The sequence below is a fragment of the Pipistrellus kuhlii genome, unplaced genomic scaffold (assembly GCF_014108245.1).
Source record: "Pipistrellus kuhlii isolate mPipKuh1 unplaced genomic scaffold, mPipKuh1.p scaffold_m20_p_47, whole genome shotgun sequence".
In the NCBI taxonomy this organism is placed as follows: domain Eukaryota; kingdom Metazoa; phylum Chordata; class Mammalia; order Chiroptera; family Vespertilionidae; genus Pipistrellus; species Pipistrellus kuhlii.
This window is the reverse complement of record NW_023425548.1, coordinates 1,775,793-1,792,925: the sequence shown is the minus strand read 5'-3', so window position 1 is coordinate 1,792,925 and position 17,133 is coordinate 1,775,793. Positions and strand designations below refer to the sequence as shown.

Below are 17,133 nucleotides of genomic sequence, written 5' to 3'. Positions count from 1 at the left end.
AGCACACAGCACAGGTCAGGCCACACAGAACCTCCCAAGGGGCCCAGCGTCTCACAGCAGAGGGGGGAAGGCGGAGGAAATCTGTCTGCTTCGGAGTCTCTGGTGCCAGGACAAGCCGGGACTCACATGACCTGAGGGCCCAGGCCAGACTGCTGGCCACCGGGAGCTACCTGAGCCCATGGAAACGGTGAGGGCAGAGCAGGGGGAGGCAGAGATGACTGGCGCCGGGTTTCCTGGGTCACAGCCTCATTTGGAGTAGGAATCTGAAGGGGACAAAGTGATTGGACCCGGGCGAGGGCCTGGGTTCTAGTCCCCCTCCCTCCACAGATCCACTGGTAACTGGACCTCTGCTTCTCAGTTTCTCCACGTGTAACTTGAGTGAGCTGGATTGTGATCCTCAGGGGCACCGGGATTCCATAGGATCCAGCAGAAAGGTCCCTCTCTCCCAGAGGAGCCAACGTGAGGAGAGGAAGAAGGCCTGCCCCACACACACCACAGCGCAGACAAAAGCACGCGGGCCCCTTACGCCAACGGGCCGAGCAGATACCTTATCCCAGGAGAAAGGGGTTCAAGACAGTAACCGCCTTGGCCCATGTTACATGATTTCTGGTGTTGGACCTGAACCTGAGACTTAATGTGTTCACATTCTGTTCATTACATCAGTGGTTTGCAGATAACCCTGTACAGGGAGTAATTGGAATCTGTAGATGCCCCTGTAGCTAGCTGGTGTCATTTTTAACATATGACAGCAAAGCAGAGTGGGGAGGGCTATGATCAGACAGACACAGCTCCACTCCCCGCTCTGCCACTTACTAGCTGTGTGACTTCAGAAAAGTTTCTTAATTTCCCCGAACTTGTTTCCTCGTCCATAAATGGAGAAAAAGTTACATCTACCTCCCAGGGTTGTTGTGAAGATTCTGTGAGATAATGTAAGCGAAACATTTAGTAGCACAGTGTCCAGCACAGAAAAGCCACCCACCAATGTTAGCTAGTACTAGATGGCCAGGCAGATACAAAAGCAAATCGGCTCTGAGCTGCGTCCTGGGAGACATCAGTGGAAAAGCAGACAGAGGCCCTGCATTCAGGGTTTCCATCTAGTCTTGCAGCCCCTGCCTCTGAGCCAGAACCCCCACGTGCTGCCAGCTAATCCTCTTCCAGGGTCCCCTCCAGTATCGTGATGTCCCAGGCTGGGCACCCCTGCCAAAGCAGGGCCATCGGGGAGGCACGAGCCTTCACAGGCAGCCCCAGCCAATCCTGTGCACATAGGGGAGGGTCCAAGAGGCAAGGCCAGGGCCTGGGCTACGGGTTCACTTCACCCAGCCCCAGGGGGAGACAGAGCCTGCCGGCTCCAGCAGGTAAGTTCCTAAGGCAGGAACCTGCGTGTTGTTCACTGCTCTCTCTGCAAGACCCTGAGTTCAGCCAGTGCTGCTCGGTAAGCACTAAGCAGCAAGGTTGGGGCACCCATGGGCAGTCCAGAGGCACCTTCTGGAGCCTCCTCCCTAGCCCTCTGCAGACCGCCCAAAGTCCTGTGCCTTGAACTTCCGGAGCAAAGCCCACCAGCCAGGATGGACACGTGCGGGAGCAGCCCAGCCCAGAGCTCTGTTTATCCCATCTCCGGAAGCCCGGAGCAGCTGAGCTAGGAGGCGGCAGCTGAGAGGAGACACCTGGCGCAGGAAGGGATGGCAGGCGGGGCCTCAACAGATGAGACAAAGGGAACCGGGGCTGGGAAGAGGCACACACCTCATGCCAGGTGCAGGTGAAGGGCAGAGGGGGAGCGGGGGGGGGGGGGGCAGGAGAGGGGCAGCAGAGACTGAGCTAGCGTCCTCAGCCCTCCACACCTTGTCCCTCAGGGGCTTCTTCCCACACCAGTCAGGCACACGGCAGGGGCTGGCTGCTAGGGTACCTAGAAGCCTGTGGCAGAGGTCAGCACCCAGCCGCCAGCCTGGCCTATTCTGTCCACGCACGCCCCTGCCATCCCGGCCCCATCCACCTCTAGCTCATCGGGCCCACATCTGCCCAGGGAGAGAAAGGAATCAGAGGCGCCAGCCCTACAGCCCAGCAGCCCCTTGGCTGCCCCGAAAAACCATCCCACCAGAGTGAGGTGAAGACTCAGTCCGCCTGCAGCCCCAGTGCCCAGCCCTGATCTCCCACCTGGCCCTTGGCGATGGCCCCAGCTGGGGTCACTCTACTATGGAACCGGCCCAGGCTCGGGCCATTTTCCAGCCTCCCCCATCCCCTGGCCGCCCCGCCCCCGCGGCCCCGCCCCCAGGCCCCGCCCCCAGGCCCCGCCTACCGTCCTTCCGGTAGAAGGCGATCTCCACTTTGCGCTCCTCGGCGCCCAGCAGGGCCTGCGCGATCTGCGCGGCGGCGCGGCGTTGGGTGCGCGGCCCGTGCAGGAAGTCGCAGGTGCAGGGCCGCTGCATCACCTCGGCCCGCGAGTAGCCGCACAGCTCACAGAAGCCGTCGTTGCAGTAGATGACCGCGCAGTTCTCCACCCGAGCGTTGGCGATGATGAACTTGCGGCCTGGGAGTGTGGGGGGCGGGGGGGCGCGGGGATGAGCAGGCAATGAGCGAGCAGGGACCCCTGCCTCGAGGGCTGCAGCCCTCACCTGCATTCTCCTGCCACTCGCTGCCGCCTGCACCCCTCCCACCCAGGACTCCCGGCCTCAGGGAGCATCGCGGAGCCGGGGTCCCCAGAAGGGGGGCGAACGCAGCTGCGCCCCAACACAGGTGCCTCGCCAGCCCGTCAGGCGGCGCCCCCCCGCCCCCCGCCAGGCCCTCGGGTTGGCTCCGTGGCTTCCCCCGGGCAGGCTGCCAGAGGCCTGCCGCCCCTCCGCGCCTGGGGCTGGGGCCAGACTGGGCGGGTGTCAGCAACGTGTGTCAGCAGCCGCGTCCGAGGGATAAACACTGGGCCTGGAGAGGGAGGCTGGGAAGGGTCAGAGATGGCGGCCAGCCTTCCCTTTGCACCGGCTCCCTCGGCTTCTTTTCCAGACACACACACACACACACACACACCCATCTCTAGACTGAGGGGAGCTCCCTGGACACTCCTTACCCCGGGGATCCCCAGGAAATCACTCCCCCAAGTATCAGTGCTTCCTGGCAGGGCCGTCAGGGGCTGCGGAGTGGGCAGAGGCTGAGGAAAGTCCCACGTGAGCACCTGGTAGGCTGCATCTCGTGTAACACTGACAACCCCATAAGGCACATCCTCTATTATAGATGGAGAAACCGGGGCTCAAAAGAAGTTCAGAGCCGTGCCCACAGCTTGCAGCTTGTACCTGACAGATCCAGCTTCTGAAGCAGTTCTGGCAGAGGGTGAGGGAAAGGCTAAGGGCCACGGGCAGAAGCCCAAGGTCATAGGAAGCAAGGAATCGGTCTGCAGCACCACCCTGAAAACACCTGGCGCCGCGCGCTGAGACAGCGGCCCGCTTGTGAGGAGGCAGATGCGGGAATGTGAGGGCTGCCTCAGTTTTGCCCCATGGAGGAGGGCTGCCCCAATGGACCTTTTCAGCTAGCCCGGGCTGGCCCCTCCATGCCTGCCCTGAGGCTGAGCTGGCGGGTGAGCAGCGGGCAGGCAGCGGAGCTGGTGCCAGGGAAGATGCTCCCGGGATAAGAGCTTCTTATAAATGCATAAGTTTCCGGCCACGTTGGCCTTTAACGCCGGGGCCTCCTCCCTTCACAGCGGGCACGGCCTGCAGGTCGCAACCCCGGGCAGTCCCAGGGGCAAGGCCTCCCTGAGGCAGGCAAGGCCCCGGGACCTGGCCGTCCCTGCCTTCCTCCGCAGTCCCCGGCCCTGGCCTCCAGGAAGTTACTTTCTGAAGTTGGGTCATCTTTAGGTCAGTTCCCTGGGCCTCAGGCAGTGGTCACCCCAGTCAGGGCTCTCTGTCACCTACAAAGACCCCAGATCCGGCCTCCATCTCCACCTCCGTCCAAGGCAATCCACCCCCCGGCTTCGGAGGAGGAAGGAAAACCACCTGGCACCCGCTGCTGGCCTGGAGAGAAGAGGAGTTTCTTCGAAGGCAGGCCCCACCCTCACCCCTTCCCTGAGCTCCTGGAAAACTGTCAGAGGGACCTGACGGGCTCCTTTCGTCTCATACCCCCTTCGTCCTCGATGTGGAAACTGAGGCTCAGACAGGGAAGAGACTTGCTCAAGGTCACGGTGGCAGAGGAAGAGCCGGAAGCCAGGCCCCCAGATCCCAGCGCAGGTGCCTGCACGGTCCCCTGGAGCTTGTGGGAAAGAAAGCCCTGCCCCGGGGCCCTCCGCCACCGCAGCCCCCTCCCCTCGGGATCATCGTGTTCCTCGCTCAGACAACGCTGTGCATCGAGCTGACCCCTCCCTCTGCCCACCACTGCTACAAGCCCACGTTGTCCTGTGTCCACAGGGTCATGGGCAAGGAATGTCACCAGCGCTCTGCTCCCGGGGCCCTGGGCAGTCACACCCACCACGGTGCACAACACACACTGGGCAGGTGCAAAGCACCCTTGCCCAGCCTGGGACGTTCGTTTCTGGAAGCCTCTCCTCCCAGGCCAGTTCAGGGTGCTGAGTCCCCACCAAGGGGCTCAAGGCAGGAAAACCCACAACATGGGAGCGCTGCATTGGGGCCGTTAGACTCTCACAACTGGGGTTCAGCCTATGCCATCCTCTCACCCACAGTGTGTAGCCCGGTCTAAGACACCTCCCCATGCCCAGGCAGGGCCACACTCATGGGTGACAGACACACATCCCACACACCCAGGAGCAGGTTAGGCAATGATCCTGCATGCTGACAGGCACCCGTACGTCCTGTTGAGGTCCCACAGTTTGGGAGATACCTACTCCCCTGTCCCTGCACCCACACAGCCCTCCACATCCAGGCACCCAGAGTGAGGGATACTGCACACCCCCATCCCGTCTCCCTGCCCCGCACACTCAGCGTCACACACCCTCCCCATCCCGGAAGACTGAATTAGCCTCCCACCCGGCGCCCCAACACCGGGTCCCGTGGCCCCCAGCACCAAGCCTCGCGCCCCCCGACCCCTGGCCAGCGCCCTGAGGACACCAGCAGCCCCTTTGGCTCGCACTTGGCAGATGCACTCGTCCCAGGCACGCCCCTCTCCCCCCCCCGCCCCCAGTCACACTGGGAAGAGCTCGCCCCCCGCCCCGTGCCCGGCCCGCCGGCCCCTCCCCCACTCACTCTGGCCCTCAAACTTGCGGATGATGGTGTCCAGGAAGGTGTTCTGCGGCGCGACGTGGCCCCTCCGCACCGGCATCCTGAGCCCATGGGCGGGCCGGGCGGGCCCCCACCCACCCCGGCCCGGCCCGGCCCAGCACTGGGCTTCGGGTGGCCCTGCCTCGCCGTGGTCCCCGTACCCCGCGGCCAAGCCGAGCACGGGCGGGGCCGGGGCCGGGCTGCGGGCGTGGAGTGCCCGGCTGCGCTCCCGGCTCCGGGGGACGCGGGCCCGGCCTGGAGCCGCCGGGCTCGGGCCGCCCTCACACCTGTCCGCCGGCCCCCGCCGCGCCGCCGCCCCGCTCCGCCGCGTCCCCGCGCCGCGCTCGGCTCCCCGGCCCCGCGCTCCGGCTCCCGCCCTCCGCGCCCCAGCGGCTCCGGCGCCGGCGGCTCGGGCTGCGCTGGCGGCTCGGCCCGGCCGCGGAAGGGTTAACGCCGCGCGCGCCCCTCGGCTCCGGCCCCCGCCTCCCTCCCGGCCCCCTCCCGCCGCGCCGCAGCGCCGCCCTCTCCCCACCCCCCTGCACACCCCGTCCCCACCCCCCCGCACACACCCCGGCGCCCGCCCTGCCCATTGGCTGCGCCGCGCCAAGGGCTCCCCCCAGCCCCGCGCTCTGCCCCCAGCCCCCGGGGCGCGCGCCCCGCGAGGGGCAGGGGCCTTAGGGAACCTGCAGGACAGGTGCAGCAGCCGGCGGGGCGGGGCCCGGGGATCCCGCCCCCCCACACCCCTGCGCCCCAGGGCCCGGGGCGCCTGACATGAAGGGAGGGGGCGGGTCCCTTTGGCCCGGCCCCCCACCGCGCCGGGCGCCGCCGGTGCACCCTGCACACGCCTGGGGATGGCCGCAGGTGACAGGGCGAGGCCTGGGCCCGGGAGGACGACCGCGGGGTCCGGGGAGACCCGAGAAACGTGAAGGGCAAGACAGTCAGGAGGCCCCGGCAACCGAGAATTGAGATAACAGTGGGTGAGATTGAGGGGGGCGCACACCCAGCAGGACGCCCCCACCCACACGCACACACACACACACACACACACTGACACACACACTGACACACACACACTGACACACACACACACTGACACACACGCACACACACGCACGCACACACACGCACGCACACCCGGCCCTCTCGGGGGTTACTCTGGGGCCCTCCTCTACGGAGAGGGACATTCTGACAGTTAGCTGCGGGATCAAAGAAAAGCCCCCGAGCGCGAGGTTCCAGCCTGGGGATCCCCTGTGCTAGCGCCCCCCCACCCCCCTCGTCTGCAGCTCGCGGCTGCGGGGCAGGCCCAGTGGGCAGGCTCCGGGCTGAGGCGCTGCGGCGGCCCAGCCCCTCGGAAAGTCCTGGCCTCGCCTCGGCCCCTCCCCCCGCCAGCTGGCTTGCTGCAGCTGCAGCTCCCTTATTTAGGCAAGGAGGCCTGAGGATGATCAAGGGCAGGCAGGGTGTCTGTCTGTCGCCTCCCCGTCCCCTGCCTGGGTCTGAGTGAGGGTCTCCTGGGCGCGGTGTCCCTGGCTCCAGCAGCCAGGCACGGCCCTGGGAAGGCCAGGGCGGAAAGGTGAGTGTTGACAGCTGTACCGACAGGCGGGGACGAGCCGGCAGCCTGCCGGGTCCCCTCCCCTGCAGCCCAGATCAGAGACCCGGCTAGATGGATGGGGCCAAGTGGGGGCCCCTGAGGGCTTGCAGCTGCCTCTGTCCTTGGAGCTAGGGGGTGGGCCTTGTCACCAGGGAGAACCTTCCTGGGATGTGGGGGAAGGGAGGAACAAAGGCCAGAGAAGGAAGCAGAGTCTGAAAGAAGAAAAGTGAAGAGGAAGAGGTCTTACAGAGACCTATCTAGACTCTCACCTATCACCCCAGAGCAAAAAGACGCAAACAATGGGGCCAGAGGCCGGCAGATGACACCCTTTTTTATTTGCTGGTGGGTGGGCAGTGACTCAGGGAGGCAGCCAGTGGGAGAGAAGGAGGTGGCTCTCCCAGCTGATGCTAAAATAGACCAGTCATCTCATCCCTTCGGCCCTCTCCACCTCCAGCAGCTTCCCCTCTTGCATCTTCACTTGGCCCCCAAGATTCCCAGGGCCTTCAGTGGCACAGAGTCCCCGTCCTTTGTGCTGGCATCAGGCACAACAGCCCATCTCAGGTGCTGGGCAAAACTCAGCCTATAGTCAGACTGGCCTAGCACCTCCCCCACCCTCCACCACCCCCTGGATTACCTCCAGGGTGATTCCCATTTGAGTGGTGTGTTCGCCCCTCAGATTGGGGATCTAGAGAGCGAGAAAGGGCCTGCAGTAATAATGAGTGTGGGAGAGAGGACATGACAGTGACATATCTGCAGATAGTGTCCCTCTTTCTCCAGACCTAAGGTGAGGATGTGGGGGCTGAGGGGCGGGGTGCTACTCATCCAGCCCAGACAGCTGTCCACACTCCAGTACCCATGCTCCCAGGACAGGCATCTGCTCTCTTCCTAGCTGCTTAGGGGGACAGAGGAATCTGAGGGGCCCTTGGTCTTCCCAAAATAAGTGTCAGGGCTCAAAGCAGCCCTCCTGGGCACAGAGGCAGGCAGGGAGCTACCTCCCTCTCTCTCTCTCTCTCTCTCTCTCTCTCTCTCTCTCTCTCTCTCTCTCTCTCTCTCTCTCTCTCTCTCTTTCTCTCTTCCAGGAGGCTGAAAGGAGAGCCTGAAGGCAGTTTCACTGAGCCACCCCCACAGCCAAGAACTGGGACAAGTAAGGGAGGCTGTCAGATGGGGACAAGCTCTCCCCAAAGGCATTCTTCCTGGACCCACAGGTGTCAGGCACCAAAAGGCAAAGGCAACATGTGAGCTGAAACCTCCCTGCCCCTCACCTTCCCACTTCCACTTCCCCTGGACCTGGGGGAAAGAGGCAAGTGCCCAACCTTAATACCCGGAGCACCTGGGATCCGTCCCTCCCCAACTTGCGCTCACAGAGCCATCTGCAGGGACCGGTCCTGGGAAGAGCTCTCCCCACCCTGCCTGTGGCTGGGAGGCCCGCGCTGTACAGGCAGTGAGACGCCAGGCTCCTCCCAGCTCACAGAGACAATTTGAGGAGGAGAGTCTGTGGCAAACATCCTGCCCATCCCACCCTCTGTGCTGCTCAGTCTGAGGGAGTCACGCCAGGACATCCTGGGAGGAAGAAAGAAACTGCAGCCTCCCTCTGTGGACCCCCAAGGAGCGGGCCAGGGGAGCAAGTGACAATCACAGGGGCTGGGGAGCAGCTGGGGGGATGGTGCCTCAGAGCCCCTGGGAAGGGAGAACACCACAGCCTCCCTGTGCACGGGAGCTCGGAGTGCTCAGTGGGGCCTTGCTCTTCCTGACAGTGGGGTCCTGAAGGTGCAGGTGCTTTCATATAGGGCCTGGTTGAGGAGAGAAAGAGCAATGAAACTGCATGTTTCTTCTCCAGAAGTGGGTGCTCAGGGCTTGCTAAAGGCCAGAAAGGATGGGAGGGAGGGGAGTAGGGAGGACGGGAGGAAAGGACTCACCTCAAACCCACAGCCAGGAACCTGTGCTCCCTCCTTGTTGCCACCTGCAGCCCCACATGCAGCGATCCCATCACACAGACCCCACACACCCAGGCCACAACCCAGGTTTTCTTCCACCAACCTGATACATGCCAATGACGGGGCTTTTTCCTTGCTGTGGTGCTATAAAACGAAGCAAGTAAGATATGCTGAGGAGCCCTGGCCAGTGTGGTTTAATTGGTTGAGTGTCATCCGGGCACCTAAAGGTTGTTGGTTTGATTCCCAGTGGTTAGGGCACAAGCCCAGATTTTGGGCTCAAACCCCAGTAGGGGGCTTGCAGGAGGCAGCTGATGGACCTTACACTCTCACATCATGTTTCTCCCTCTTCCTTCCTCTCTCTCTAAAAATCAATAAAATTAAAAATATAAAAGATATGCTGGAGACTAGGACTCAGAAGACTTGACTTCTAATTCTGGTTCTGCTACTAGTTACGTCAACAAATGTTTACTGGAAGCCTCCTGTGTACTGGTCCCTGCACCAAATTTGGGGGGGAGGGGGGGACTAGAGAAGGAACAGACAGGAAGATAGCCCAGGATCTCTGCTCCAGGTACTCAGGCTACTGAGGCTGAGAGAGGCAGTAGGCTGGCAGAACTGTGCGGTCTGCGCTGAGTGGGGTTTCCAGAAAGTGCTGGTCACATTCACAGGAGGAGTGCAAGAGGACCTGGCGAAGGGAGAAAGTTTTGGAGCATGTCCCTGAAGGTCGAAGGTGGGATGAGGCAGGATAAAAGCACGGCAGGCGGAAGGGACAACATGAGCAAAGGCATAGAGACTGGAGCCATTGCTGGAGGACTGAGAAGTTTGGTTTTTATTCTGTGTGCCAAAAAAACAAAACAAAAAATAGTGGCAACTGAAATGTATTGTCTACAAACATAGAAACCACGTGTGTATTTGTACAGACCCTAGCATGCATTCTGTACCTAATAAAAGTCTGTTGAAGTATTGAAACACGTAAAATAGTTTGGGGAAACAGGCAGATACGAGGTGTTTCGGCTACTGTTGCTGCCTGACAGCTTTGCCAGATCCCATGGCTTAAATCAATGGCAGCATTCATTCTGCTCATGGGTCTGCCATTTGGGCAGGTGCAGCAGGAACCACTTGTGTCTGTTCCACTCAACTCAGGACTGAAAGGCTCATTCACTCTTCACGTCTGATGGTTGATGCTGGCTGTCAGCTGGGACCTCAGCTAGGACCGGGGCCAGAACGCCTACACGAAGCCTTTCCTTGTGGCTGCCTGGCTCCCTCACAGCATGGTGGCTGGGTGCCAAGGGCCAGTGTCCCAAGAGAGGTCCAGGCAGCAACTGCACCACCTTTAATAACTCGGCCTCAAAAGTTGCATAAATAACTTCTGTCACAAGCATGGCCAACCAGACTCAAAGAGGGAAACACAGATTCCACCTCTCAGTGGAGCAGTGTCTCTGACATAGTATAAGAAAAGCATGTGTGATGGGATCTGTTTGCACAACCATGTTGGAGAAATAACATCTGCCACACGGAGCTGTGCAGCAGTCCAGGAGAGAGATGCTGAAGACTTGGACCAGGTTAGAGGTGATGGAAAGGGGCTCGCTGGTTGTGTAACTTTAGAAGGATCTCTACATGTCACTTTCCTTATACCTGTAACAAGAGGAGACCAAACAAGGTGATCTCTCAGATTCCTTTCAGCCCCAACAGTGAATGATTTCTTAATGCCACACAATCATACTTTCCACCCATCAATGTCTCCTCCATTTTCCCTCAGTACTCATCTCCACCTCCACCTCCTGTCTCTGCTTAAAGATCCAAGGTGCCCTTGAGACCAATGGTTACTCCACAGATAGCACCCTGATCCATCCTACATATTTATTTCAGAGTTTAAAAAGTGGACTGGGAGAGCCTTAATGACATGTGAGAAGACCCTCAGGCTCCTCAGTCTCCCACTCCCTTTGCGGTGTGCTCTTCACTGGAGGGTCTGCTGAGAGAAGACATGTGGTATGGAGTCCACCTGCACGGAGTTTACAATCTAATGGGGGAGAGGGACCTGATGGGCATGGCATGTCATGAAAAGAATCTGGCATGACCCTGTGTAACTGACAGTATGTGGAAGGGGTCTGGAGGAGGTGTGCTCTGAGTTCCCCGGGGCAGCCAGGAGGGCTTCCCAGGAAGGCTAGCCCTCCTGGATGGGAAGGGTTTTCTCAGGCACAGAGAGAGTGAGCAAATTCCTAAAGCAAGATCCCAGCAGGAGTCCTCCCACACATCTACTTACCCCCCAATGCCTGAGAACTCAACAGACTGAAGGATGAGGCTCAGCCTCCTCAGACACCAGGAGGAGCCCTCCAGAACTTAGGGATTTGAAGCTCTAGAATTATTATATAGGAGTCACTGATGGGAAGGGGAACCGAGTGTAAGAGAGACTAGGCCATGTTACTACAGGGTGTCTATGAGGGACTGAGAAAATACTGAGGCAAACCCCTCATTGGTGCTACCCTGTGTTGGTGCCACCCTGCGGGGCAGCTGGCCTGGAAGGAAATCCCAGGCCTCTGGACGGCTCAGGTCCTGCAGGGCTGGAGCTCTGTCCCTGTCCGAGGTGCTGAAAGCCCTTCTTGCCAAGCTGGGCAGGAAAGCAGAGAGGGCCACTCAGGTGATTAAGAATGGGGCGTGCGTGGAACACTGAATTAGACAGTCACCCCGAAGCAAGAAAATGCTTTTGGAACTGGTCAGTAGCTCCAGGAAGCAGCATATGCTTTTGGGGGAAAGAAAGGGGAGATGGGAGGCAATGTAATACTATCAACAATTAAAAATAAATAAATAATAAGCATTTTTAAAAAGAGCTTGCTTTGCTAATCGGTGCTAAGAAGCCAGAGTTCTCACTTCCATATGTCCAGAATGTGCCTTCCCCTCCACCCCCACCTAAGCCATCAAGAAAAAGATATACTCCTCCCCTGAACTTTACACTTGCAAGCCGTGGGCTTTCCCTTGGGGGTTTCTGTTGCTTTGTGAAACACTAGAGCCAAAAGGCAGCATTTTCCTATTTAAAAACATTCAGAGCCCTTCAGACCCACAGAGCCCCAAATCCAGAGGTGGCTACCTCAGCTCCACAGAACCGGCCCTGCTCATTCTGCTAAGTTCATCAGGCAGAACTCAGAGCCTGCCCCAGCCTGGGTCGGGGGTGAGCATGTGGATGCTAACCCAATACTGTTCCCATCTCCTGCAGGTAGCTACCCCACCCCATGGATCAGCAGCCAACATGAAGGGCCAGAAAAGAGAACTCAGGTCCCCCAGGTCCCCCAGGTCCCCCAGTCCATCATCTCCTCAGTCTACTCATAAACAGTTATCCACCACTTTCCATGTGCCCCAAGCTGGGTGGGACCCATAGGGTACTATGAGGCATACAATCCAGGCTCTGGGCCTTAAGAAGTTTTCAATAAGTTGGGAAGAAAAGATACTCACACATGAAGACAACATACAAGAGCCAAATACAACTCATAGCAGCCAACACAGAAGTGCCTAAATCCCAAATACCAACAAGTGATGCAGGCCATGAATGTTTTGACTTCAGAGAAGGAAGAGACCATTTTAAGGCTGGAAAGGGTGGAACCTTCACAAGGAGTGGGGTTTAGGGAGAATTCCACTGAGTGAGAACAGAGGTCAGGACACCTCCTCTCTGTCCCTCTGAAGAATAGCAGCCCCGAGTTGAGCCTTAGGAAGATAAAGCTGGGGAAGGTGGAAAGGCAAGTGCAGAGGCTGGTCACAGTGCATGGGCCCAGGATGTCCAGGAAGAGAGGACTCTTTCTCCCCGGAAAAAGAAAGGCTTGGAGAGCTCCCCCTTCTGGATCCACGAGGCAGAACACCATCTAAATCAGGATCCTCCCAGGGGTGGGGACCACACAGCCCACCAGGCGGAGGGCTGTATAAGGCCCACGAAATCATTGGGTCTGGCCCTGTCAAGGCATTAGGGGTGAGTTCATTAGATGTTTGACCAAATGTAGCAGCCAAATTTTTAAGTGGATAATTATGTGTGGCCCTCGAATGGTGTTAGAAATATCCAAATGGCCCTGGGCAGGAAAAAGGTTCCCCACCCCCGTTAGGGACTGGAGTCCGCCAGTCCTCCAGCAGCCAGGCTGGAGTTAGAGCACCAGACAACAGAAAAGTCAATATCACCGTCAGCAGCAAACATGCCAGGAACATCTCACTGCTGGTCATTGGGAGTCACGGGCTGTGATCCAGTTGGGAGCGCAGGAAACAGACCACACAACAACTGAAGTTACATCAGGGTTTGGGGTCAGGGTCTCCATATCTCACAAATCAGTACGGGGATCGCCCCAGTTTGGAGAGAGAGTCTGGCCCTTCCCCGAGCACCTGAGACGCAGGGGAAGGGTTTATGCCCAGCCAGTCTCCGGTGATGGTTGCTATGGAATTTCCAGGCTGGGCACACTCGATGCTCAAAGCCCTGGTTCCCAAGAGACCCAGCACCACAGCAACCACACCAGGAAACTGAGCCAGCCAGAGGGATTGAAAGAGAGAGGAGGGGGAGAGGAGGAAGAAGGAGCGCAGGGCCTGTCAGACTGATCCCTAACAACTGGGACCTTCTATGTAGGGCCCCCATGGCCTGAGACAGGGGCCCCCATAGTCATCATTTGAGAGACCTCCACCTGAACCTAAAATCTCCTCATTTTCACTCTGGATTCCAAGAATGAAAGATAATTTTAAGTCCCCATGGATGTGACAGCATTCATACCCACAGCAGTGTTCTTGGTCCAAATTAGCTTTGGAGGGGCAGGACCAGGTGAGGAGGCCAGTGAATGAGTGAGCCTCAGGACACACTGCCCAGGGACACATGCACATGTGTGTTTACACACGCGCGCACATACACACACACACATGCACACATGCATGCACAGTCACACTCACATATACACATTCAAACATGTACGCAAAAATGTACACACTCACACCCATGCACACTCACACATAACTTGCACACACACATACACACACCACAGGCACAGAATCTGCTCAGGATGTAGTCCAGAAGGCACTAATTCCTGAGACCTCAGGACAATCAAGGTCTCAGGAATTAGTGCAATTCCCCCAGGAGCTCCCATGGGCAAGGACTTAGGGTCTGAACCTAAAAACTCCTCATTTTCACTCAGGATCACAAGAATGAAAGGTAGTTTCAAGTCTCCATGGATGTGACAGCATTCATATTCACAGCAGTGTTCTTGGTCCAAATTAGCTTTGGAGGGGCAGGACCAGGTGAGGAGATCAGTGAAGGAGTGAGCCTCAGGACACACTGCCCAGGGACACATGCACATGTGTGTTTACACACATACATGCATATATATGTGCATACATGCATGCACATATACATATATTTATGTGTATGAGAGAGAGAGAGTGTGTGTGTGTGTAAACACACATGTGCATGTGTCCCTAGGTGGTGTGTCCTGAGGCTCACTCCTTCACTGGCCTTCACCCCTCATCCCAGAGCAAGGACTTAGGGTTCTCAAAGCCTCTGGCCCCAGGACTTTCCTACCAGGCTGAGGACCAAGAGGCAGAAGAGTGTCCAGAACAGGGGCCATCTGCCCTTGGAGCCCCCGGTGGGACAGGGGCCTCTGCACGCCTCCCCAGCAGCTGCCTCGTGGGGTTGGCGCTCTGTGTCTTCAGTACACCACACCCCGAGTGGTCTGTGCAGAAGCAGGGAGGTTCCGCAAGGGAAGGGACCCCAGGTCCTGACAGGTGGGCTGAATTTCAGGCTTAGTGAACACAGCTTTAGGGTCCTAGAGGGCTGGGCTGACTCTCCAGCACACGGTGCCAGGCTCAGGCCACACCAGCCCTCACCCACCCTGGTCTCATTATCTGTCTCAGGGTGTCAGGGCTCAGGCCTCTGCTCCAATCTCTTCTCATTGGCTCTCTGCTTCCCCCATGTGGCTGCCTCAAGAAGAACCGGGGCTGCTGGATGGTCCTCAGTGCCAGCTAGGAGCCCCTTTCAGACAGGCAGCGCCTTCCACTGCCTGAGCCCCAGACACCCAGACCCTGCCCAAAGCCTTTCCCCCAAATGCCCAGCCTCCGCCTTGCAATGTGGAAGCTGAGCAAACCTTTCTGGGCCCGATCTCACAATGCAGCATGAGTTATATCCTGAGTCAGAGCAGGCTGATCCCCTCCCCTCTGCCACTTCCCCGCTCCCTCCCCTCCTGTCCCCTCGCTCCCCACCCAGGCCTTGCCAGCAGGCAGGAAGGAAGCTGCTCATAGCGGGGAGGGTGGGGCACTTCCAGCTCACACCGAACAACCCCGGGTTGGGCTATAAAGAGCCAGGGCCTTCCGCTCCCATCACCCGCCACCCCCACAGCCCCCACAGCCCTACACACACCCCTGTGGCCAAGGCCTCCCCTCCCCCAAGGTCAGAGCGTCCACCTCGAGCTCTGCCCAGCTCTGTGCTCTGAAAGGGAGGCTGGAGCAAGGTTTGCCATCCTCACGGTCCTGGATACTCACCCATAGAGGGTTTGTGGTCCTCATCTACCAGGGCCAATGGGGGTTAGGGTCTGGGCCAGCCTTCTCAGTGGCAGAAGACACAGGCGCTGTCAGAGGCCAAGGGGCTAGGTTCGCCAAAGTCCTTGCCAGCTTGAGGTCCCACCTCTTAACGTTAAAGTTCTTCCCTATCCATGGGATTTCAAATCTGTAGTCTTGAAAAAAAATTTTTCAGAAATTATTCTTTTTTTAATATATTTTATTGATTTTTTAAAGAGAGATAGAGTTAGAAACATCAATGACAGAGACATCGATCAGCTGCCTCTTGCACACCCCCCACTGGGGACATGCCCGCAACCAAGGTACATGCCCTTGACCAGAATAAAAACCAGGACCCTTCAGTCTGCAGACCAACGCTCTATCCACTGAGCCAAACCGGTTCCGGCTCAGAAATTATTCTTTAAAATGCAACTACTGAGAAGAGCATTCAGCCACTGGGAGGCAGAAGCCTTAAGGCCCAGCAGGACGGCTGACAAAGCAAGGAAGACAGAGCTGGGCAGGGTCCTGTGGAGGAGAGAGAGCCCTCCCAGAGGCAGAGGAACCAAAACCATCAGGAATGCCCTGGTCCCTCGGTGGCAGTTAGGACATGTGGGGCGGTGTGGCTGCAGCCCCAGGACAAGTGGGAGGAGGAAAGTCCCGAAGAGAAAGCTTCCTCCTTCAACTCTGTCTGTGCTTTGGCTTTCTCCTCCTCTTCCTAAAACCCAGGTGGCTCCTTGGGCCCAGATCAATACCAGTTTAGGACTAGCTGGCTCCTGCCACCAGCAAAGCTGTGCTGAATTGTCCCCAACCTCCCTGTAGCCAGAGAATGCCCCCTCCTGGGGCCATCACCTTCTCCAGCCGGACATCTTCTTTTTGCCCACACAGACCCGTCCAGCCTTGGCCAACCCCCTTCTCGGTGGCCCCAGCACACACATTTGCGGTGAAACAAGCCAGTGTTCACAAAGCACCACCTCTGTGCAGGATCCTGGGGCCCAACAGGATCCCACAGGAGCAGCGCTTGACCTGTTATTCCAGAGCAACACGGTCATTTAGGAGAGAAATTCCAGACGCAGAGCAAACTGCCCCAAAACCACCCCAGGAGGAACCAAGCAAGTGATGCTCCGGGGCCTGGGAGCATGGAGGGGGTGCTGAGCAAGGCTCCCAGGGGAAGGATACCAGGGCTGTGCACGGACAGAGCCCTCTGGAAGCACCATGAGAAGGAGTTAGAGGCATAAGAGACTGAAGGCCTGAAACCGGTTTGGCTCAGTGAATAGAGCATTGGCCTGCAGACTGAAAGGTCCCGGGTTCGATTCCGGTCAAGGGCATGTACCTTGGTTGCGGGCACATCCCCAGAAGGGGGTGTGCAAGAGGCAGCTGATCAATGATTCTTCTCTCATCGATGTTTCTAACTCTCTATCCACTCTCTATCCCTCTCTGTAAAAAATCAATAAAATATTTTTTAAAAAACCATAAGAGACTGACGGGAGTAATGCCTGTGAACAATGACAGGGAGGCAGGGAAAGTCTGGGATGGGATGCAGGCCTGACAACTATGAAAGGAGAGAGGGAAGGAGCAGGGTCCGGAGGGGAGAGCCTCAGACCAGAGTGAGCTCCGTGAAGCTCTCTGCAGAAAGACAGCCCAGAGGAGCCCCGCTGGGCAGGCCTGCTGAGCCCGGGTGCCTCCTGGGGCTCAGTGAGCGCTGGAGCTTCTGGGGGAGCTCGGGCCTTGGCTTGCACGCTGGGCAGATCCTGAAGACATCCGCCACCTGAACCTTCGCAGCAAGTTCTCTCCCGAAGGGAGGGCCGGGCCCAGAGCTGCCAAGGCTGAGACACAAGGAAGAGGAAGAAAGGTTCCATTTAGTCAGAGGGCAGAGGGAGAGGTCAGTATAGGCAAGGGCCCGGAGGCAGGAAAACACAGGGCT

At 58.5% G+C, this 17,133-nt stretch overlaps 1 protein-coding gene across 9 annotated transcripts in view; it reads right to left on the bottom strand.

Moving 5' to 3' along the window:
* Window positions 1–5,638, bottom strand: part of KCNH2 (potassium voltage-gated channel subfamily H member 2) — a 33,301-nt gene extending 27,663 nt beyond the window's left edge. The window contains exons 1-2 of one of the 9 annotated variants that reach the window (XR_006739927.1): window positions 5,175–5,609; window positions 2,294–2,524 (exon numbers count right to left, since the gene is read on the bottom strand). Coding sequence is in view for 5 of the 9 variants with exons in the window: in XM_036412653.2 (XP_036268546.1) it covers window positions 2,294–2,524; window positions 5,175–5,250 (307 nt within the window). In the remaining 4 variants the exon portion in view is untranslated. Of the gene's footprint in view, window positions 1–2,293; window positions 2,525–5,174 lie in introns of all 9 variants that reach the window. The other 8 variants (XR_006739925.1, XR_006739926.1, XR_006739924.1 and 5 more) reach the window with 8 other exon arrangements.
* Window positions 5,639–17,133: the final 11,495 nt, after the last annotated feature.